The following is a 24,293-nucleotide window of genomic DNA, read 5'->3' on the forward strand; positions in this document are numbered from 1 at the left end:
CCCTAAAGTGGTCGCTTGAAATACACAAAAAACAAAAAGGCAAACAGCCCTCTCTGGAGTCTGAGTAAATGTAGACATAAAAGGCTCATTGTAAGGTAACAAAAACACAATGATTCTTATTTTCAGGTGATCTTGCACTAATGATAAGGTGATAAGGAGTATTCCATCTCTACCACGTAATCCTACACATTAGACAACATGGTAAGCTTGATGCAGCAAACTTCCTGTCCCACCAGCTTCAGTATATCCAGCACTGGACAGACAACTCAGACCCACAGACCCACAGCTCCTTCAAATCAAACATCGGAAATACAACTCTCACTGCCTGGTGGAAACCAAATGACAAACTCTTTATACTCCCACTCCCATCTGGCATAATCCTACGTTTAAAATCAATAAGGAACCCATCAACTTTCCGGCATGGAAACAGAGAGGAGTCACCAGCCTGGGGCACCTTTTCAGTGGCATCTCTATCATGGTCTTTGGCCTTCTCAAGCAAACATACAACTTATACTCCACCACTGTCAGTACCAGTATATACAGTTGAAAGAAGAGACTATAAAAAAGAAAATTCATATCCATAACTTCCACAACTTCACTCCTCCTTTACTAATAAAACTATGATCATTTCAAAAAATTACTTTCATAGAGAAACTTTTCTCACCTACTATACTATATATTGTCATACATTACTGTACAATATTGTTATAGACAAATGGACACCAGATTTCAATATTTATCAGTCAGGCATCAAATTACAAACTACATGCAAGATTACATTCTCCATGTCGTTCAGCTACTTTGAAACAAGGCCCTACACAAAGTACACCACTCACAAAATGTATCACAGGGGCTTCACACACACCACCGCCCTCACACACTATCCCACTCCGATGGACGACCACCTCCATGCATTCTGGCTCACTAGTTCGATGGTTTTGGTTGGAGGTCAAGGAAAAGCTGTCCGATATCCTCAACCTCAGCAACCTCAGCATAGGCAATCTCTCCACACAATTCCACATCATGGCCAAAAATGTCATCTTAATGGCATTAACTGTGGCCAACAAAACCATATTACTCAACTGGAAAAATATAGTAATCGACAAACTACTGACTCAGTCTGTTAACAGACCACACAAACCTAGAAAAGCCCACATCGACCCTAAAGGAAAATCTGACCTCACTCCATAATACCTGGTCTCCTGTCCTGCAGTTCATCTAGAGCTGATTCCTCTCTTCACCAGCTCACTAAAAGGGTTTCACAAAGATTTAAATAAATAAGTACTGTGATTTATCCTAATATACAGACAGAAATTAATTTCAAAAAGTAAAAAATCCCTTATATTGGAGTTGCAAAGTTCGCCCCAACAGAAAAAAATGAGAACAGCCTCCAGTTCATGTTGGTCTACTACATATTCCTACAAACTGCTGATTAAAAGCAAGATAAACAATAAATCTCTAGCTACTTGGATAAGGCACATAGAATCAATTATGTGTGAACAAAAAACAAAATTACCAATTTATGCAGCAAAGATACTCCAGCTTAATTGCAGTTGTCACCCACATGGCCTTTTTCATGAACTGAACCATTATATTCAAGTGACCAGCCACTTCATCTCACCTGAGATAAGGTGATTCACAGGGTAAGTCTATTTGGCTACGATCCTGAATGTGCTTCCCGAGTCTCAATTATGTTGTTAAACTGGCAGCCTTACATATAAAAGCCCTCCAGTTGTCCCTCTAAAGTGACACTAATTAGAGGGGTAACTACAGCCAAAAGGGGGCTGCATTAAAATATCTACCTGCCTAACTCCTGTGTGTCTGTGTGTGGGTGAGCAAAACACAGAGAACAAAAGAACTGGTCACAGAGCATATGCACGTTCGACTGCAGGCTTCAGCAACGGGCACAATGTCTGCTCTGGAAGACATCCCCAGATGTGTCCATCATTCACATTAATGATTCTTCTTTACCTTGTTGAGTAGCCATAAAGGGCTTGTTGCTGGAACTGTTGCTCACTACCCTGAATAATAAATTTGTTATATTTTTTAAAAGCTGCTGTGTAGTGATATGAATATATGAGATGCTTTAAGACTGAGCTTTCAGACATTTATATGGTACGTCAGTGATCAATAAATATAATCTTCTCTGCCTTGAAGTAATGAGGCATGAGCAATTATCCGTGTGAGCCACTGGTGTCCAGTCCTGAGCCATGGAAGACCCTGCAGATTTCCATTCCCACCAAATACTACAGCTGCTGATTTCACTAATGAGTTCCTCCCTCTCCGACTGAAGGTGTGTTAATTAGTGAAATCAGCTGGTGGAACGTTTGGCTCATCTCACAACTGGACACAACTCACTTCAAGGTAACAACTGAGCTCTGTAACCCAAGTTAAAGGATAAAAATAGCTCTTAAGCAAGAATACATTAAAAGGCTCCTGCCTTCTTCATGAAAAGGATGCAACAAAATCTCTGAAAATGTACAACAGACCACTTAATCTCATCTCCAATTTCATTCATCATCGCACAGTTTTAGCTTTGAACCCAAGCTTTCCTGTAAAAACTGATATAATACTTATTAGATGACTTTTTATTAGGATTTATCCAACCATGAGCACAGGTGAGGACAGCAAGGGCTTTCTGAAAAGTATGTCCACCACTATTGTCCTGTGATATGCTACGGCATACGTATGATGTAGGGCTGAGCGATTTACCGTTTTAATGTCAAAACAGCAATTTTCAAGAAGTAAAAATTTTAAATCTTAAAGAGCTGTGCAAATTCATTTATAACTCAGTAATGTTGTCTTAAGCATGTGAAACAACTTTCTATTGTATGGTTTGAAAACGTTTCTTCATTCTGATTCATATTTTGGTCAAAGATTGTGTTCGAAAAGTCTTTTGTTTTTCGCAGAAATGATCTAACCCAGGAGCTAGCTAGCAAACTGCTGTGGAGTATACAGACAGCTGGCGGCGAGTCCTTTTAAGCTTCAAACCTGTGATGTGATACCCCAAAGCTCTGAAACGATATGTCACAAAAAATAGGAAGGAAAACAATCTAATCTGCCATTTTCCTTAAATCATTTGCAGAGGTTCCAGCTGTTAAAATCTGATGTACTGCTACCATGTCAGCATGTCAAGCATCTGTGTTGTTTAATACAACAAAAAAAGAGACTTTATTAAATAGCAAGTGTCTGCAGGACATCTATGCCAACCATTTCCCCAGCAAATTTACAGGCTGAAGTACATTATCTGTCTAAAAGTGCACAGTAGTAAGAGCAAAAATAACTGAATTTTGACTCCACATTAAATGGAGACCTTTTAAAATGGTTGATATATACTACATATATATATATATATATATATATATAAGAAGACTGCCAGCATGGAAAGGTAGAGGAGGACAGTGTAACAGGGTATTAAACCAGTGAGGATGGCTGGTCAGCTTAGATAACAACGCGTCTCCTACAGCAGATGTATCTCTCTCCTCGCTCTGCCTCCTCCTTTCAGAGATGTGGATGAATTTCAGGTCGCTGCCAATGACACGCATGCACTCGTGTAGCTCATCTGCAATGCGTGCCTGGGACCAGGCAGGGTGAGAGGTGACAGATAGTGAAGGCCAACAGATATGAAACTGGCCTCCATAGCTGACTGGTAGAGGATGCTGAACATACACATGGAGGACAGTCTGTCATTGAGATCATTACACTGAGACTGATGCTACAGTATGTGCCAACTGACTGGCTCTGACCCCTGGACAACGCTCAAGGCCATGTGTGATGTAAGTCTTTACCTTCCTTAGACCTGAGGTTCCCTCCCAACATTAGACACTTTTTAGAACGCCTGCGGGTATATTTTTTTAGGATCAACTGCACTAGTAGCTAATAAAACAACCAATCAGTTGGCTTTGTAGCTTGTTGCAATGTGATGTACAAATACTCAGATGGATTCTAGCCTGCAGCAGAATCTATTCTTAACATTTGAGACTGCAAAGAAGAGAGATGGGGGGGATCTAATGGCTCAGCATGCAACTTGTGGAGAAAAAAAGCACTAGTATATTTCTAATGAAATACTGTCAGAGAATTTCTATATGAAACTAAGGCAGTAATTTCTGCACCTCCAAGGGACAATGTGTACTCAGTGGAACAAACACCTTGAAATGTTGAGCCTTTCAGTTGCTCTTAAATATACAGATCACTGGACTGGGAAAGTGCACCAGTTTTACATGCGTTTTCTTTGGGTAGTACTAGAGCAAAAAAGTAAAGCAAGTGAAGTAAAACATAGCACCAGATAGATTATTAGACTGGGGAGGGGGGGGGGGGTCCTGGGTGTCGCAGCCAAATGCCCAATTCCAAACTTTCAAACTGTTTCAAGTAATGTCATCACTTTGTGGATGGTGACATTACTTGAAACAGTAATGTCACCATCATTTTGTGGATCTTGGATGCCTGAACTGATGTTATGTCTTTTCACCAAATGAAGGCGAGTCCCCTAGAGTCTACATGACTTCTGTCTACCTTGGTCTATTGACCAATCAGACGCTATTTGTCTATTTGATTGTGTTCTTGGTTGGTAGCTGTCTTATGGCAATCTCATGTAATCCCATGATGCTTTGGCGGTAGACCAATCAGAGGCTGTCTTCCTGAATTGTTGACCAGTCACAGCCTATTTTTTCCCAACTGGACATTGTGTGCACTAGTGGAAAGCACTGTACTACCAGCAACAGGTGCATGTGCAGTACAGTAGTAGTAGTAGCTGTGGCTGCATTACTGAAGCTGCTGTCACTGTTACTGCTGCCTCCTCCACCCACTGAGTCTTTAAAGTCACCCATTTGCTTCTTGTGTGCTGGAAAGAAGCAGACTTTTTACTGCTGATGTCTTTGACCTGAAAAAGTTCTTCTTTCAGTTCAGTTCAATGTAACATCATGTCCCACATGTCTGACTTGTGGTTAACAAGAATTAACCACATGTCAGGACAAAGAAAGCAAGATACATGGCCATAAGCTGTTTTTTTAGACACGTTCAAGGTGTTCATTTTCCTTAAGTCTGCTCTAACCCATACACTACAATGGATACTGCAGTAGTCAGTTTTTTAAGCTGATGAATCTCCCTTTCAGGAAATTAGGTACACTTGACATGCAGACACATACTTCTTTACAAGGTCATCATCATGCAAGCCTGACTCATTCATTAAAACAGCAAGAGAAGTTTGGATTATCAATAGCAACCCGGCATCTCCAATCTAATTCAAAATAAAGGAGACCGTGATAAAAATGGGCCATTCTTATTAAGATCTCAATGCCTTCCACCATCCTTTTTCTCGAGACCATTTTCTCTTTCATGGGAACTGTAGTGTCTAATTTCTCCTGGGAGCCACAAGCTGCTGCTATCTCAGCTGTGTTTACTAATCTTCCCTCGACACCAGTTTCTCAGCCCCACAAAGTTAATACTGGCCCAATGTAAATAGCCTTATCTCATAAACTCTTGTTATCCCCCCACCTTGGCTGCCCAATGTGATACATGGCTAGAAGTCAACACGGGGGGATTAAATCAGAGAGAAGACGAAAAAGAGAGAAAAAAAAACCTTTCCTGTGCCAGTAGCTGCAGTAAGGTCATCCACCTAAAATGACATGATAAAAATGTCATTGTGTAACTAATGTAGTATCATCGCTGTCACTAAAAAACGACACAAAGAACAAAACGACATGAAGAACATGGGTGATACACTGCTTCTAGTGCTGGGCTGAAGGATGAGCGGATAATAAATGAAACTGAATTTGTTTCCTGGTTCTCTGATCAATCGAGAGTTGATGCTCAGAGCCTCTCAAGCCGTCTCGTCATGTGCAGATTACAGTACCTGCCTCATTCCACCTGTGCTAGTCTGTTCCACTGAAGGCCCCAGAACACTTTAAATGCCATGGCAGTAAGTTTTAATTAAACCCAAAGGGAAAAGTATTAATTATCTTATCGCCTGCCGTGAATTGCCTGGTGGCTACAGGCAGATTCCCACTCGAATGCTGATGATGTAGAGGTGAACGAGGTGCAGTTTATAAGTTTAGGATAAAATTTGGGATTTATCAAGTTTGGAATTCTATCTGGATAGATGCCTGCGGACAGGAGGGAATTTTAATCCTATAAATAAAAATCACTGCTAGACAGCCTTTAAAAATAACATCATTTATGCCTGCGGGAAGTTTTTGACCATTTTCAAATGTTACTCAATTCGATATTTACAAAAAGGATGGAGTAATCCCCGGGGCCTACAATTATTTCTTTATAATGATCTACATTGCATCCCGTCACCTTTACATATGTACCTTACCTTTACTCTTGGCTCATCTATATTTATATCTGCCACATTAACAGTCTCTTTTGCTGTTTTTTTTTGCTGTCAAATGATGTCAAACCTTTCTTCCAAGCTCTTAAAACTGCTGCTGTCGCTGAACTCACGAGATCTTTCTCTCCCTCTCACGTACAATGAACAATGAAACGCATGTGTTTTTGTCATGGATTCTCATTACCATATGATAGATTGATTGGTTATACTCAAGGGAGGCTGGTTCTTTAATCATTGCAAGTTTCCACAGTAGAAGCACTTTAGCACAGGGCCCACTGCTGCCACTGATATTTCTGCTGAGAAGCTGAAACAGCACTCTTCTCTTTTTCAGATCCCTGTAGGTATTTGTTAATGCAGAGATGGAGGAGCGCCTTATAAACTATGCATGCCATCTCCCTCTGGCAACCACCAGTAGAGAGGATGATGGCAGGAAAATGCTGGTTTCCATTAGTCCTATGAGGCTGGTTAACATAAAATTATCCTTGGGGTTAGCGGGAAGCAGACAAAACTGTGGTGAGTGCTTCATTAAAGCTGATGCATAAAGGATGCTGGACATCCATAAAGACTGATTTGCACATAGTCGTACTTTTCTGATATGTCGACCTTACTTGTACAAACAAAAGTCCATTTATTTTTCAGACTTAAATACAATTTAAAAAGAAACAGAAGCACATACCAGCTGCTGGGAAGTCTCAAAAAACAGCTTCTGGTCTTACGCCTCATGAACTCTTACTTGATGTCTTTCAGTGTAAGATTTCTGCAAAACAGCAGAGCCACTCACCTCGCAGGAGGTCGGAGCTGGCATAAGGTGAGCTGTACGTCCGAAAGAGCAGCCAGTCAAAGTCATCTTCTTCCCCCTGGGTGAAGTCACACAGATTGGGGTCTGAATCCTCTTCGAATGTGCAGCCTGCCGCTGAAAAACAGTGAAAAAATAAAAAACAGTGTTTATTGAAAGAAACAATATTTAAGGTCTTACAGTTCAATCTTATAGAAGGTGGATTTACTTCACATGTGACTGAGACACATTCAAAAAGAAAAAGACCCAAGGCACTCAAGTAGGGCAGAAAATAACAACTATTTTCATTACTGATTAATCTGTTAGTTATTCAAAACTTTTATTCAAACTGCACATTTTGTCTGGCCATCAGACCCAAAGATATTCAGTGACTCTCATAGAAGGCCATGTACAAAAGCAAATATTTTCATTTCACTTTTTCCGTATTTCTGCTTGAACAGACAAAAAGTATTGGGACACCTTGACCAGTACGCCAACACTTTAGTGACATTGCATTCTAAATACATAGACAATTTGCAGCTGTAACAGCTTCCACTCCTCTGGGAAGGCTTTTATCAGGGAAGCAGTTGGAATGTTTCTGTGAGAATTTTTGGCAATTCACGCAGTAGAGCAATAAACCGATGCCACAAAGTTGGAGTCAAAGCATTATCCAAAATGTCTTGGTAAATTTGCCTTCACTGGAAGTAAGGGGCTGAGTCCAACCCCTGAAGAGCAGCCCCATACTACACCAGAATTCAATAATAAAGAGGTGTGTATACAGTGTATTTGACATTCTTGACATTGATACTAGAGCAAACAACTATTTGCTATGTAAAGATATATTGGCGTAATGGTGTCCTAAATAGAGACTGACATATCACTGTTCTATAGTTGGAATGGCCACACCTGCATGTTAATGAAAGAAAGTGTGCATGTTATGAGCTTTATGAGCATGTGTATGTTTTTTATTTCATTCCAACTTTACTGAAACAACGGTGTGCACATTTGTTTTGGTCTGCGATGCTGGTGCTCTAGAGTGATATCTAGCGCCAGTGAATGTTGTTGTTGAAAAATGTTAAAAATAAATCATCACAGTTCTTCTAAAATATAATGAAGCCCTGGAGCTGCAGTGCTTTTTGGATATCACAAGTTCCTCTTGGTTTTATTTCTTCATTTACTCTGAATCTCCTCTTACGTAAACTGTAAGAGAAATCATACCATTCTGCACTGAATACCAATACTGGCTTAGCAGCCAGCCACATTGACCACACTTTCAGACCAAAGCAATGACCTGTGTTTACTACTGACATGAACATGTCACCACAACTGAACTGCTTTTCAAGAGACCATAGAAAAATACTGTGTAGCATTTACCACAGATTGTCAGCACCAAACTCTGAAACTCCACTATAAAAACAAAGGGCCAACTGAACATTATCAGGACATAGGAACTATGAAATGGCTATGGCTTGTCGGCGGTTTATTAACAGACCTGTACCCATGAGCTTGATTTGAACGGTCAAAATCAGCCTGAATGTGAGACTATCCTGTGTCAGACACAAGGGGTTTTGTGTCAAACTGTACTAAATGAAATGTGTTCACATGTCCACAAATTCTCTTAGACCAACAAAAAAAATCAAGCAATGAGCTATAATTATTTCAGATGCGAACATGAACCCTGGCAAAAGCAACAACTGATTCCTGCACCTGAGGAGAATTATACCCTCCATAAAACATTCACAAACGAGACTACATATACCAAAACTCATTCACAAAGGCATACAAATAGTAATAGCATTCGGGGAATGCGGGCACCCTGGGGATTGTAGTGATTATCATAATACCTCACAACCTGCTTTTCCAAGCGCCAAAAAGCTAATTTTTTCAAATTATATTTAATAGCTATGGCTCTAATGGCCCTTGGGTCCTGAATAATGTGTTTCAGTCATTGCTCCCTGCATCTGTTGCCATATTTTACATTAGTCCATTGGTGTGAGAATTACAGTCTAACAGTGGGCAGTTTGAACAGCCCAGTCATAAGACCAGAGCCGGCGTCAGTGATAATTGGTGCAGGACAGCACGAGATGCGACATGCTAATGATAGGAATAACCATGTGCAGGTCCTGAAGGTGACCCCTGTGGTCTGCAGCTTTATAGCTGCATTCTTCTCTCTAATCTGCCATTAAACAAATGGCCTCAATATGACATGCTGCAGACAAAAAAATGCAGTCGGGCCTCACTGTGGTGAAGTATCCATTATTACTGATGCTTCCAATCATTACCAGGTTGCTGCAATTGGTGGACTGGTTGGCCTGGTTTGGTATGTCACCGGACAAATAAAATGGAAGGCCAAAGAAAGACTACAATGGAGCTGGTGATGATCTGATGGCAAAACTAGATCTGGGTTTTGGTGCAAACAAATATAAATGTGTTTCTCTAAAATTTCACAAAACATACCACAGATGTCAGTGTATCTATGTTTAAAGTTGTCCTTTACGAAAATAAATTAAAATAGAGATTAAAATGTCCCACTTTCCTGATTTAGATTAGTAAATATCTGATTAAAGAATTGGTAAAAGACCAAGCATTTGATGCCAGCTTTTGGTATTTGACAGTTCTCTACTTGATGCCACAAAAACAATTTGGCTGAGACTCAAACAGTATCAAGGTTCAACCCAGCTCTCTTTTTTGGCAGATTTTCTTCGAGCTTCATATCATTTGTTTTTAATTGCACCATGCTGTGTGAAATCATGAAAATATGCATTTCTGCAGCAGAGGATAACTGATCCGCCCTATTGTGTTCCTCCTCGGTACCAGAAAGGACCAATAGTTTAATTACCCAAATTAAGCTGTGTCTTGTGATAAACTTGATGAATCAGTGTGGCGGCGTTAACGATCAGAAAGAAAGTCCTCATTATGTTTGCAGCTCGTAACTCAAAGTCTGTGGTTTAAAGTTTGGATTTCCCTCTTTATCTTTCACTGTTTATCTATCACTTTTCTGCATATTCATATGCATATTCGTTTTCCGCTTCTGAACTAGTCAGATGCTCTTACTGTGAAGGAGCTATAGGAAACGCGATCTAGTTTTCACAAAAATGTCGAACTTCATTACTGGTACATTTATTCAATAAATGTCATCAAAGTAAAAGATTACCTTGCTGGCTATATGGAAAATTATTTGCACCTTACAGAAAGCAGCATGAAATAACTAAGATGAGCCAAGTTGTTGCTCTTTGACCTAAAATGTTACAGTTGGTAGAAGGTGTTGAGGTGTTTCGCTCGATGGTGTATTCAATGCAACACAAACAAACTCAGGGCTTCCTTGCCCACAGCCAACCTGTTACACCACTCCTGCATCTCCAGTGATTATACGATAACACCGGAGCGTATCTCCCATCATGTAAGCGCCGTCCATTGGGTGATAGTAGCAGCCAACCGGCAGGAGAGGTAGTGTGAGTTTCTCCCTCTAGGTTTGATTTATTGTCCCGCGCTTGGCTGTTACTGCACAGATCTGCTGCTGAGGCCAGGGGTTAATTGTCCCGCACTGGGGTCTATTTCTAATAGAACAGCCAGAGATATGGGACCTGACACATCCAAAAGCTGGCACTATATTATTCCCTGCTGCTTCAGTAAATGAAGCCTGCAGACTCCTCCCTACAAAAGTCTCATCATCCAGATGAAGGAAGCCGGGATGTGAGGCCAGCGCTGCCCGGGAATGTCATCTCCTCACAACGCACGGGGTGAGATCCAGCTCATCTATCATGACAAACACATTCCCTCCTCACCTCCTTCCGGAGAACCAATGGGTGTGTGGGGTGTCAGCGGCCATTTTTCACCCGAATAATTACAGCATAATTTAGTGCAATGACCAGCGCAATGTCAGACACTGCCAAGATTTTGTGGTTGAGACTAAAGCATGTTTTGCAGTTTGATGTGTAGCTCATGCTATCGTTAGTTATAATAACTCAACCGTCATTTTAAATGTAAAGCTTTCCAGATTACAATAATCTGATAACAATCTTGATTTTATTATAACTAAAGTGTTTCATACATGTGCCAATTTCTGGGGAACAAAATAATGCAAATCATAGGATCCACATCATTAAAATGTTTGTGAGATTTGATTGTGTGAGATCACAATCAAAGTGCCTGATCAATTAACCAGGCCTGTAAGCATTCTGAATATAAAGGGTAGGTCAACAGAGAGAACATGCTGCATGTGAAGAACAGATTAATCAAATCTTTACAAACAAAGCGGGGAACACAGAACACTCGTTTCCAGGAAGCATTACCAGCAGAAAACATGTTTAAACAGCTCAGCAGTGCCAAATCAAACCTGCTGTGGTACCCTGCATGCAGTACAGCGCTGCACTGTAAGGAGAAAACAAAATAGAGAGAACATAATGAGAAAGGACTGAAGATGAAGATTGGAGGTGACCTACAAAAAGAGATTCCTGTCACTTTGTTTAAACAGCAATCTCTGTGTTGACTGTGAAGAGCACCAACCCATATCACTCCAGAAATAACTTAATATATTACCTCTCAGACTTTACAGCAAACCAAAATAACTGCTGCTTTACACTGTGGAAGTGATGAGACACTTTGTGTCAGGGGACGGAGGTGCAGGAGCTCCTCTTTGACTTCATTAGGACATAAAAGAAGGTGGCAATTTGTTTACCACATGCTCCAATTTGCTGCCACAGTCATGGGAATACTTATAAATGTTCTTTAGTTTAATATGTGCAAGGCTGCAAGTCTCTCTCTGCTCATATCAGTTGCTAGTGTCACATGTAGGCCTCCGTGTTAGATTTGGTATCTCTTGCTGTGTTTACTTGTGTAATCCACGGCATGGCTACCTAATTAGAGTGTCAGTCAGCCACGCAGAGTGAATACAGGCAGAGTCTCTGCTTATCCTCTTTATTTGCATATGTTTTAAGCATAAGGATGTCGGCCTAAGCTTATTTAAGGTGCCACTACTCTGATAACTATCCACTTGAATAAATCGAGCACAGCCAGATAGGGAGAGGGGGAGAAACCAAAGAAGTGCCCCTACCACACAATATCAACAACAGCTATGGTGATGTTTTAAATTACAGAACCACAGTCAAGACCACCAAGTCCAATTTCATAATGTGCACCTTTTCTTTTCTAATATTTCAAAGAAAAAGAATGATCTCTCCTTACATACAGAAACAATTGTTTGATCTGAAACGCTGCAGTTAATGTTTTCGCTGGCTTCTAAAAGATTCAGTACAATGAGTGAGCAGAACAAAACAGCCAGAGTCTAATACCACGGGGAAGTACTTGTACTTACTGTAAATCAGTAATACTTGTTTACTAAGTACCAAACTGCCATATGTCACTCATGGATGTCGCAAAAATTTGTATACTGTATGCTAATACTGGTGTAAATTAGCTCAAGAGATAAAACCGCGAGATGGTACAGTGTGTACATGACTAGAAACTCTGGGCCACTTGAGTTCACTGAGGCCATAAAAACAATAAATATCCATGTGACAATGGCATTTTACAAGACCCATGAAGAAATATGATTTACATACAACTCGTATAAAATCCTCTATCAAGGTAGATGAAATTTTATCACAATCAATCACAATGTTCATGTAAGTTTCTGATAAAAATCAAGGGAGAAAATGTTTATGGATACAACAAAAGATGGGAATATCCTGTTGTGGATTAACCCGGCAAGTTAAACACCTGACAAAGACAAATGCTAAATCACAATAATGCAAAAACTATATAAGATCCAATATTTCTGCAAATTAGTTCAGCTCATTGATTTGCTAAGCTGACCACAACAACCTGATATATGCAGAGCTATTAAAGCAACACTCTCCCAAAAGCCTGTGGTAAAAAGGGTATAGCAAAATCTTGTTGTCATCCTATCACCCTCCTCGATCCACCAACATGAAGAGTAAAATAAATGTAAATGCACTAAACAACACACAATGTGCCTCCAGTCCTTTCAAAAGTCCACACATTAACTGAAGAGTCCTTCATGGTGCCTTCAAATAAAGCAGCATGATCAGTGTTGATATTTAGTCCAAATACGGCAATCAATGACTAAACTGATATTTCTGCACATAAAGCTGTCAGCCTTTAAAGGATCTTTCTGGCTATTTTGATTCAGTCGCTTCCAGTGCGTCCTTCTCCATTATCTGTCAATACAAATATGACAGCAGCATCGTTCTTCTCATTGAATTCTCAGCAGGGTATTTCTGAAAATGTCTGCTTTTTTTTTGTTTTGTTTTTTTGATACAAGAAAACTTTGTAAAAAGAATAAATACATAAAGTGAAAATCAAGAACCAAGTTGGGAAATGACTGCAATTATCTTACTTTATCTTGGTCTTAGCAGAAAATGAAAACAAATCATACAAAATGCTAGTGATGAAGACACACAGCTGTGTAGTCATGAAGCCCTGGAAATAAAATCCTCCAGCCAATTTCGAGACACAGACCAAAACACTTAAAGCTCAGTCTCTCATTTATTACAAAAAACAGTAAAAGCTGATGCGTGTGCTCCTAGAGACCATTCACAACCTCTGCTTTAATATCACCTCTAGCCTGTGCCCTGGGTAATGAACACAGGGACCCACAAAGTCACCTGGGTAATGCAGTGTGATGATGAGGCACGGACGCTTGTCACATCATCATCAACAAACGGGGACCAAAGCATGCTGGGAAGGGAGCTCCTCTACTCCACACAGAAAGCCTTATCTGAGTCTGGAGTGACTGAGTGTGTTACTGGTGGGGATCCAGCTGGGAATGGGTGAGTAATACTGGAGGCAGTTAGGAGTGTAGCTGATTTGCATTGCAATGAGTGTGGCCCGATGCATCAGCAGGAGACAGGTATATTTATCCTCTACAGAGGCTCTCCTCCCCAGCACTCCCCTGGCTGCCTCTGAAAGCCATCCATCCCCACACCTGAATACGCAATGAAATCATCTCTCTGCCTCCCCGGGCATTAATAACTCAACCCTGGTGGCTGGATGAGGCCAGTCACAGAGAGAGGGCCAGGAAACAGATTGAGAAGAGAAAGGGTTGGAGATGGCGAGCAGGTAGAGTAGAGTTGCTCAGCTCCAGGATAAACTGAACTGAAATATGCTGTAACAGAGCACCTGGAGGAGGAGAACGAAGTAAAGAACTGAACAAAAAAGGAGGGGTCACCCTCCCAGCATTATTAGTATTTTCTTCCCCTTTACAGAGGAGTAAAGTGTAACACCCTGGCTCAATATCTTAAAATAATATGACAGTACTGAAGTGAAAACCAGTGCTCACCATGCCGCTGAAAACTAAAAGTACACAAAGTATTTGGAAAGGTGAAATGGTCATTAAAATCTTTAAATGTGTGCTCCACTGATGTAGTGTCATATTCCTCTAACACTGTTAGAACCAGAAACACTGTCTTTTTTATCCTGGGTCAAACCTGGCACCCAAAATGTGTCTTGAAAGCCAACAGAAATTTGGATATGCTGTGCTCGTAGCCGTTAAAGTAGCCTTAAGAATAACAGAATAATAGTTTTCGCATAGCACCCAAACAAAACAATCTATAAACATAAGAAAATAATGCCTCCTGTTTACCTTTAATTACAGTCATTATTATAAGCGATGTTGTTGTCGCAATATACGACACATTTAACATGTCCTGACATGTTTAATTACTAACTACATGTCGCTCCTAAAGTGAAGGTAGGAGCAACTGTTGGGTAATGGGACATAAAGTAAGACCTAACATCCAGTCACTAACAACAAACATCTGCATCTGTTCTGTCCTCAAAAAAAAATAAATAAATAACCCACACTGATCCTGTTGCAGCTGATTTTCATGAGCAAAATAAAAACCTCCAATGCAGAGACAAGACTGCTGCTCTCATACTGCAAACTCACCTTTGAAACCTGTGGTGCACACAGAATAATGTAAATATATATTTTTTAATTAACTCCAGGATGAGAAAAAGTTAAAGGGCCGCTCAGCAGAAAGAAAAAAATACATAACCCTCCTTCTTTTTTGACCCTCCTCCTCCTCTTCCCCGATAACTTTAATAATGCTGTAATGCAAATGAAGTAAAGATACATATAACATTTCCCTTTTCATTTTCTAAGGGTGAACAATGACACATATGCTTCCTGCAGCTATATTCACACTGACTTCCTAGTTATCAGTCAACTGCAATTCATTTTGAAATTAATTTTTCCTTCACTTTAAAAGGATGGTATAGTATTTCATCCTCAATGGTGGGTTGCTAATAAAAGTCTATCAGACATCAGTAGAGTAAGAGTCAAAATTATTATTCTTTCAATATCAGCGCTTACTGTGCTATTCTGAGGGCATCACAAAGGGAAAACAAGGATGCTAAGACAAAAGCAATCTGAGCTTGTTTTCTCCTGTTTCTCCTTCTCCAAGAAAAAAAGAAAACATGAATTATTCCACTTCCCAGCTCCTGTGGGTTTAGGGTATGGGAGTAGGATAACTTTCAGTTCACACTGCTCATAAGGAGTTTGTTTTAATTATCATGCTTTCTTTTTTTCACAATTTTGGTCTATTTTGAGTTGACGTCTTTCCTCAGGTAGGACTGTGTCTGCATAACATTCATCTCCACCACATTTTCTCTTCACCTCTATAGGATGTGAGCGGATCGTGACAACAAAGCAAATTTAAGTTTTCAGCAGGAGGAAATGCCTCCTGTCTACTGGCTCCATTTTCAACATCTGTTTCATTATAGGCTCTTGTACATTTGACAGACATATAAAGGAACTCATTTGCAAATGTAGAACAAAAACAGCACGTCGGCAAGACATAGTGGAGGAGGCTCCTGACATAGTCGAGGACTAGAAGACATCCAGCATGTCTCCTGTCAGGAACACTAACTTTAGTGAGACAACCGCAGCAAAGAGGCTCTCACATAAAATATTGTGAACGTGTAATGAGATTTGAAATTTAGCATTTGGCCAAACACTACGTCGTTTTGATTCAGCCCAGTGCATTACTGATCAGTTGATTCACTGATTAATTGATCAGCAGAAAATTAAGTGACGAAAGGTTTTAAAAAGTTATTTGATTAGATGCAAATGCCAAACATTCGCTGATTCCAGCCTCTAAAATATGAGGATTCGCTGCTTCTTTCTGGTTTAAATCATTTTATATTGACTTTCTTTGAGTTTTAGACTTAGCTTGAGCTGAAATGATTAGTCTTGATCTTCAAAAAATCATTCAGCAGCTCTTTCAGTAATGGATTAAACAGAAAAAACTGAGCAGTAAAACCAAATATCCTCTCATTTTAGCATCTCAAATGTGACAATGTTCCACTTGTCTTTGTCATATACGATAGTGAACTGAATATCAAGGACGTTTTATTCAAAAAAAAAGAAAGAAAGAAAAAACCTCTACCAAACTAACCCATAATAACTGAAATATTTTTTGTTGCGGTCCTGTACTGGACTGGTCGGACAAAATAAGCAATTTGAAGATGTCACCTTGGGCTCAGCGAAAATGTGATGGGAAATTGTGTTGGCTTTTCTAATCCAAGATTCAACTGATTAATCAAAATAATACTGGTCCTTCATTTAAATTTTGTTAGGTGTAGCCCTACTCCAAATAGTATATGTGCATGGGGAAGAGGATAGAGTATGCTCCTGAACAGTATTTATACATTTAGAAAGGTGAAAAAGACGACTGAATTAACACACATCCAAATGGATTTTCCCCCTTTCATCTCCTCTCTAAAGCTTTTTATTTTACACTGAAACATCATTTTGCAAACAGCTCATTTCCCAGTTACATTTGTATGACAGCAACATTATTTTTACCCCAACTGTTGATGCAGCTGCAACATATTTTAAAACAGTATCTGAGTCCATGCCGTCAGTGTCATATACTGAACAGGATCAGTTTCAGCACTCATGAAAACAGGAAATAAATACAACACTACGACACGGCTCACTTATGAAATAATTGATGTCTTTAATTTAATACATTATGACCTACTCATAATGATTCATAATCTATTTGCTCATTATGAATCATATTATCATCACATTCTCTACACTACGATGTGTTTCAAATGTGCTTAAGAGGTGATTATGTTTCATTGAAAACATATGACTTACTAGCACACCTTGGTCAAAGGGTTGCAATGGAAAATGTGAAGAGAGAGAGAGAGACTATGTTGATTTGAAAAGGTCCACTTGTTAACGCTTCCTGGGTGTTGCTGTAACAGCTGAACAGCTAAAGTAAATATATGATTCATTCGCTGGAGTAAACCACCTCTCTTCGTGTGTGATCGCCAACCGCATGCAGCGCAAATGTGTTCGGTGATCACCATCGTATGAGCGAAGGGGCGACCTTTGGGTTCACTAAAAGGTCCTGATTACAGCATCTGTTTTGACTGTTCACAATTATCTCTTTTAAACAATCACCCACACAAACATAAACTACAAATTCTTTTTTGCCGCTGTGAGTGACTACAGCCAACTGCACACAAATCCTGAAGGGTTCAGCCATATCTATTTGACTGTGCATCCTAACCAAGTTGCCTGTAGCGCCCTGACTCGGCAGGAAAGGAAAAACACACACACACAAAAAAAAAACAAAAAACTGGTGTCTATCAGCTCTGCTAGACCACATACCCTGTAGCAGCAGCTTCACCGCTCTGCTGCCTGTCAATTCCACTAACACAAAGGCAGCCAATGATCTGCACAACCTGCAGTCTTTCAATTCCACCAAACCCACATACACGATCACAGGACAGAAGGGGAGTTGGAGCATTTCAGTGGACTTTTCTCTTCCCCTCTCACAACCTGTGTGCATGTGACATAAGACATGTGTGCTCTTTCTTAGTCTTCTCTCTACATTTGGCATCAGTGAGGACAAGCCGAAGTGCAGAAAATATTCAACGTTTTATTTTTTTTGCGTAATTGGTCCCTGATGTGAAACCAGTTTACCGTCTTTACTCAACTGAGAAACACAACCTTTGTTCACCGGTTTTTCAAAATGTTGATGTGAGCACTGAGTAGGAACAGGCGTAATCACAAGCTGTTCTTTCGTTAGCGCCAAAACACCAACAAGAACACCACAGACCCTCACTCTTGGGATATACTAGTGTTGCTTGATGCCAAAATTCTACAAGCTGTGTCGAACACACACACCAGAGGTTAATTACATGTGAAGCACTCGAAAAATGACGTGAACACTGAAAATTTGGAAGCTTTCGAAAAAACTAGCGTGGCAGGATCTGAACTGTTCATTTACCAGCTAACAGCGAAGCTGAAGTGAAGCACCATGTCCGCCGAAAAGCATTAAGCATTTCTCAATAACATTAAATATTCATGACAATGTAAGCGTCAGTCAGAGCTTATGTTGGGGAGGAGGGCATACACTTATTTATCAAGCATTGAAAAGCTCACCTGCTTCACGTGGACAGGGAGCTTATAGTTTGATCACATTTGAAAAAGACCAGATGACATCATCTTTTTCTAAACGAGCCCCACATATATCAAATCAGTGAGAAAAGCAAAAACAAAAATCCAAAAATCTCCCGCGACATAAATAAAACTGTTGGCAGGAACATTTGTGTTCATGTAAGAAGCTGATTGAGCGAATAGGTTTTCAGGGCCTTTAAGGAGTCAAATCACATCAGACTTGGCATTCAGGTGCATAACCGGTGAAAGGTTTAACAGGACCTGTTCTACACCACAGCTAAGCTAGTCTAATTCTGACTGACAGAGCAACCACCCCTGTAAATCTGTCACACTAATAACAACAAGAAATCTGAATGACTGCCAGCGTCACAAGAATAAAAATCAGCGTTTATTGTTGAGTCAAAAACATGCTAATTAATTAAACAGCACAACAGTTTGGGCTTGTCATAGGCTAAAACGTATTCAAATCAGTCTGGTGACCCCAGAGCTAAGCAGACAGGGGGCATCCTCACATTTAGGCTTGACACTTTAAAGGGATTATCAGTAAAGAAAGGTAGTACCGCCTGTGCTGCTGATGCACAGAGGGGGAGCAAAGTAACCAGCTGAATAAAAAGAAGCTACGTGTGTCCAGTATTTGTGACGGGACAGGGTTGTGATCACTGAGCTGCATGATCAGTTAGCAGAGTGAGATCACATTGAAACCAGCAGCGCTCTGTCAAGGTCTCTGGAGACGAGACAAATCACTGGGTTATAACAGCAGGAAATGAACAAAAACAGGGTTTGAACCTGAGTTGTTAAGACCTTGCCTGTGGCCAGCCAATTCTTGTGACTGCATTTACAGAGCAATGAAGTCTGCAGTGAAATCTGAGGATACACTCTATTGTGTCCTCATAAAAATCTCACAGCAAAACTAAAAAAAAAAAGTGTCTGTGTCACGTACACTATTTTAAAATAACAATCCCACAATGCAATGTGTTGACTTTTAGAGCCACGAAAATGACCGCAATTCAAAAGTGTACAAAATGTCAGTTTACTGCTCTCTATAGAGTCTATTACTGAGGCTGTTTTTGATAAGACGTGGTGAATAAGCAAACAAGGGAGTGGATTCAGAAAGTCTGAACTCCTGAAAAAGAAGAAAAGGAATTTGCACTGAGGGATCTCCTTCAGTTCCTGTAAAAACAGACAACCTGGTACTCCAGATGGCTCTGTGCACTCAGTAATTGTCCTGTGGGGCGACTTCTGAACAACAATGCTAATCTGACTGTCGACAGCATGTCAACAAACACAACACTCCAAAAACTAACGAAAGAAAAGTTGAACAAATGCTTCGGAGGGCAAAAAGTCAAACTCAACTGAAGAGACTTGCATATGCACCTTTCACCAGTTCCCTCCTCTCCTTCCAGCCTCCACCTGCCCTTTCTGGGCTGCCACCCAGCCAGCCGTCAACGTCCACCTGATCGTCTAGTATCCGGGCAGCTCCTATGAGCACATGGTCCTTTGGCCTGCTGTGGACCTACTTCCTGGTGCAGCTGCCACCTGCCCAGTCGCGTGGTGTTTTGCATTAATCTCACTGCGGCTGGAGCCAAGTGTCCGGTCCGGTGTGTGTGCACATGTACACATGGTTGGCTGTCTGCATGCGCGCCTCCGTTTGTAAGTATCCATTTATATGTGTGCGATATATGCCGCTGCTGCTGCTGCAGACAGGCAGCCACTTTAAGATGGACATGTAGACAAATGGGAATAGACATGCAGCAATCACACATGAGGATGTGCTTTCACACTCAATCCGAGGAGAGATGGCTACAGAGACGCCAAATAAACCTAAATCTGAACTGTCCCAACTGTCATGGTGCATAAATCCCCCTGCCCCTGTGTTAATTCTCAGTCCTTCCTCCATTCTTGAGTGGTGAAGCAAGGAAGTGATTAAAGTGGCTTCAAGTCTAACAGGGCTCTGTTAAATGTCACTGCTTGCGTGTGAGGCTTTCTACTGTTATTGGTCTGGTCTGTGGCCACCTAGTCTGCCCTGAACTGCTCGTCCTGCACTGTAGCATCCATCCATTTCCATCCTGAAAGATCCAGATGGAAAGACTAGACTTTGTTAGTTCAGCTGGTCTTTAGAGCAGACGTGGAATGTGTAAAAATGAAAGCTAAGTCCAGCACAGGCAACCTAGCAGCCCACTGATAATTTACATTAATCTGTTTTTTTATTTATTTTTTTTGGGGGGGGAGGGGATTTCCAGGCATGATGAGTTGCAGACACACACTGAGAAAAGCCCAGCATTACACTGAAGCAGGGGCTGATATTTTGGGCAACACTGCATATTTTCAAGCATAATAAAGAAGCGTGCACGAGAGTCTTCACTGGTCTCTTGGGGACTTATCAGCGAGATTCTGACAGCGCGTCTGGCATCGATACAGTTTGAAGAGAGAAAGGAGATGACTGGGGTGCATAGAGCTGGCTGGGTGCGTCTGCAATGAGGGGAGAAGAGCTGAGGACAAAACCATGTTCAGCCATGTTAGACCAAGTGAAGACGGCGGGAATGAAAAGCCTTGTTTAAAGTGATTAGCCATGCCTCAGTCACAGCACTTTGAAGACAGACTCAAAGCTCTCTTGGTGGAAAATAACATTTTGAACAAATCTACATTTCAATTTCATCCCTGCCGTTCGGAGTCATACATGTCAGACCTTATCAAAAATCCATGGATATCCAATTCACATCGAGGGAAACTGCATGGTCAAGGAAAATATCTATGAGCCTTGTCATACATAAAATCTAAACTTACTTGTTAATGCAAGCAAGATACTGTTAAAAGTGACAATGCATGTAAACTATTATGAAGTGGGCACATATATATATTATATTAGAATATTATTCTAAAGTATGGCCACCAAATATTTAAATACATATTTTATTGGTGTGCATAAATAAAAATATGAAAACAGAGTGTTCATGCTGGTCTGAGAACTAGATTTTGAAAGAGAGAAACATCATAGGGAGTGGCACTGTCTGCTGGACCTCTGCCAACCACTAGGGGACAGTGTATGAGGTGAGAAGTCCTAGGGGAAACAGAGAGAGAAATGGCTGCCAAGATTCTCTGTTAGAAAGCTAATTAAACTATTGGCCCATTGTGAGAGTTGAAGAGCGGGCTCAGGCTCGGTCCTGGAAGCACTTTGGTCGCTTCAGAGCGGTCTGACTCAGTCGGGCAAATTTTCTTCTAAGTCATACAAACAGCTCGGCGACGGACTTTTCAATCACTCTGCTCTTTCTCCGTGTTGATCACTGTCCTCTCTCTGTCTCTCTCTCTAACTCTCTCACACCTCCCACAGTTCAGAATGAGGTTTCGTCAAAGAAAAAGCAATTTCAGGAATCCCTCTGCAGCTCCAAAATGCCCTGTGTGAGCTGGGATGAGTTCCGTGTGTGTGCGGAAGACGGTAAAAACACAATGCTCTGCCACACAATAAATTCTGCACAAAATCAATGGCCGTGCTTTCGCTGCACTGGCAAACAGCAGTCCTGTCTGCAGCAGGCATCTGTGTTTTTATACTCTGGTTTATTGGACTATGAAAATGGGAGCCATCGTCTGCCACCGACTGACGACGGCAGCTGTCTTGCTTTGAAGAAGTGACACAAGAGGAAGGAGATTAAATGATTTGATGACTTGCCCACCTCTTTTATTTATTTTTCTAAGTAATATCGAAATACATATACTAGGCTTTGAAATACTGTTCCGTCCAAACTTTAAACAGTCGCAAAGAAAACTCTACAGGTTGAGCTCAGCATATTTGTCAGACCTTTCGGCACATCAAATTCAATTTGAGAACACTCCAAGAATAGAGAGAATGGTCCCTCTGAGCCCTGCTAAGCACTGCTCCTTTTACACTACACTTTTTTGAGAAATCCTGTAATTTTGCAGCTGAAGACAACTTAGCAGACCCAAGAAAAATTCTAAGAAATCTGCAGAATAAGGACATTCTGCTGGCAGATGTACGTGGCCGCCGGCAGAAGATGTAAGCAAGGGGTTCATTTGTTATATATGGCTGCTGGCCAGAGGAATAACAGCCGTGCACACTAACGTGGACTCTGACTGCACATCCAAATTCTTTGGAAACATTCTTCTCCATATCACTGTGGTCTAACACTGTGCGTAAATGTGAAGAAAAGACATCACTTGCACTTTGTTATTGATTGATGTATACTTTGTTTTTTGGCACATAACGGAAGCTCAAATCAAATACATCAAAGTAGCTTCTGTCATATGTGGCCTACAAAGTAAGACAGTTACAAGTAGTTACAAGTAGGCTACAACTAGGCTACAAGTACATTTGATAATTTCGTCTGTTACAAGTGCTACAAAATGGAAATATTTAAGGTTAATGTTGACCTCCATGGTGGCCTAACTATGGATGAGTGCATGTCTCCAGGAGAAAAATCACTTGCTGCTGAAGCTAGAACACATGCAGAGATAACCTGTGAAAAGGTCAAAAAACTGGAAAAGCAGTTTGAAAAGTCCTCTATTCTACTGACACTGGACAGTTTCACAGCAGCTGCACAATAGATGGAAATATACAAACTAATGTAAATAGCCAAATGATAAAATCAATTTTTGATTACGGTTATGGTTTGTTTTGTATAAGAGAGAGGAGAGGGAGAGAAATTAGACTTTCAGATGCCTCTCAGCTGTTAGGGTCTTGGCTGTCGTCCGATTCAGCACCACACGCAGCACTGTGTTTTATATCAGTGGCCGTATTGAACTAAAGCCATCCTGCCGGATTACATGTGACAAATAAACTTGACTGACTGACTCATAACACAGGTTATGAGGGTAGGGTGACTGTGGTGATAAGGCTGCACTGGTGTGGCAGGCCACAGGAAGGTAATGGGGCAGCAGCAGGTCAAGTTAGGTCTCTAAGCTTGTACTTTCGCCATGTGCAGGCATCCAGGAGTAGATTTTTTTTTTGTAAGAGCAATGCTAATGTCTTTGTAAACATGTTAATAAAAATTTGTTTTGTTTGTATAACTTTTCATATCGCCAACAACACCCCTTAGCTGAGATACAATCACAATACATCATGACCCACTGTGAGCTAATGTTTAATTATATGCTTATAAAAACTTTCCTAAAATTGCCTAAAAGCCTCTCTTTACAGTAAAACATAAACCTGCATCAGAGTTTCATGATGAGATTTAGCGATGCAGCAACAAGCATTCTTAGATATTCCATGCCAGTGTCAAACTGTGATCAGGTGTGTTAACCCTGGACATTAACAAAGCCAACATAACAGCAACATAAGAGCCTTCAGATATATCTGCACCCTGCTGTGCCTCAGTTGCAGTTCTGCCCCAGCTGCTCAGCGTTGCTGATAGAAGACCCTACAGGCTACTTCCACATCCTCCTCACATGTTCAGCTACAGTTGTGGGACTCATGCAGAGGGAACAAGAGGTTATGAAGCCACAGATGGCTACAAGCTCAAACTCACTGAGGATGAAAAGGGGGCTACAGCTGTAGAGCAATCTGACTTCTATGCTGAGAGAAGACGCACATCATTTTCAACTGAAGTTTGCAGTTTGGACTTAATGTGTCATGACAAAGGACCAGCTTTAGCTATGCACATGAGACATGTCTTTACTTACCAATTCATCTGTATGCCTCTATTTTTCATTTTACAGCTTAAAGAGCTGTTCTAATGACCTAGTTCTACAAGTACTCAGTATTCTCTTTTGAACGCCGACAACCATAGACATCA

At 40.7% G+C, this 24,293-nt stretch overlaps 1 protein-coding gene across 2 annotated transcripts in view; it reads right to left on the reverse strand.

Annotated features, from left to right (window-relative positions):
* LOC124064181 (receptor-type tyrosine-protein phosphatase U) overlaps nt 1–24,293 on the reverse strand; it is a 147,912-nt gene that overhangs the window by 96,420 nt on the left and 27,199 nt on the right. For both annotated transcript variants that reach the window (XM_046398399.1, XM_046398398.1), the window contains exon 2: nt 7,113–7,244. In XM_046398399.1, the coding sequence (XP_046254355.1) occupies nt 7,113–7,244 (132 nt within the window). The remainder of the gene's footprint in view (nt 1–7,112; nt 7,245–24,293) is intronic.

Source organism: Scatophagus argus, chromosome 9 (assembly GCF_020382885.2).
Source record: "Scatophagus argus isolate fScaArg1 chromosome 9, fScaArg1.pri, whole genome shotgun sequence".
NCBI classification, from domain to species: Eukaryota; Metazoa; Chordata; class Actinopteri; family Scatophagidae; genus Scatophagus; species Scatophagus argus.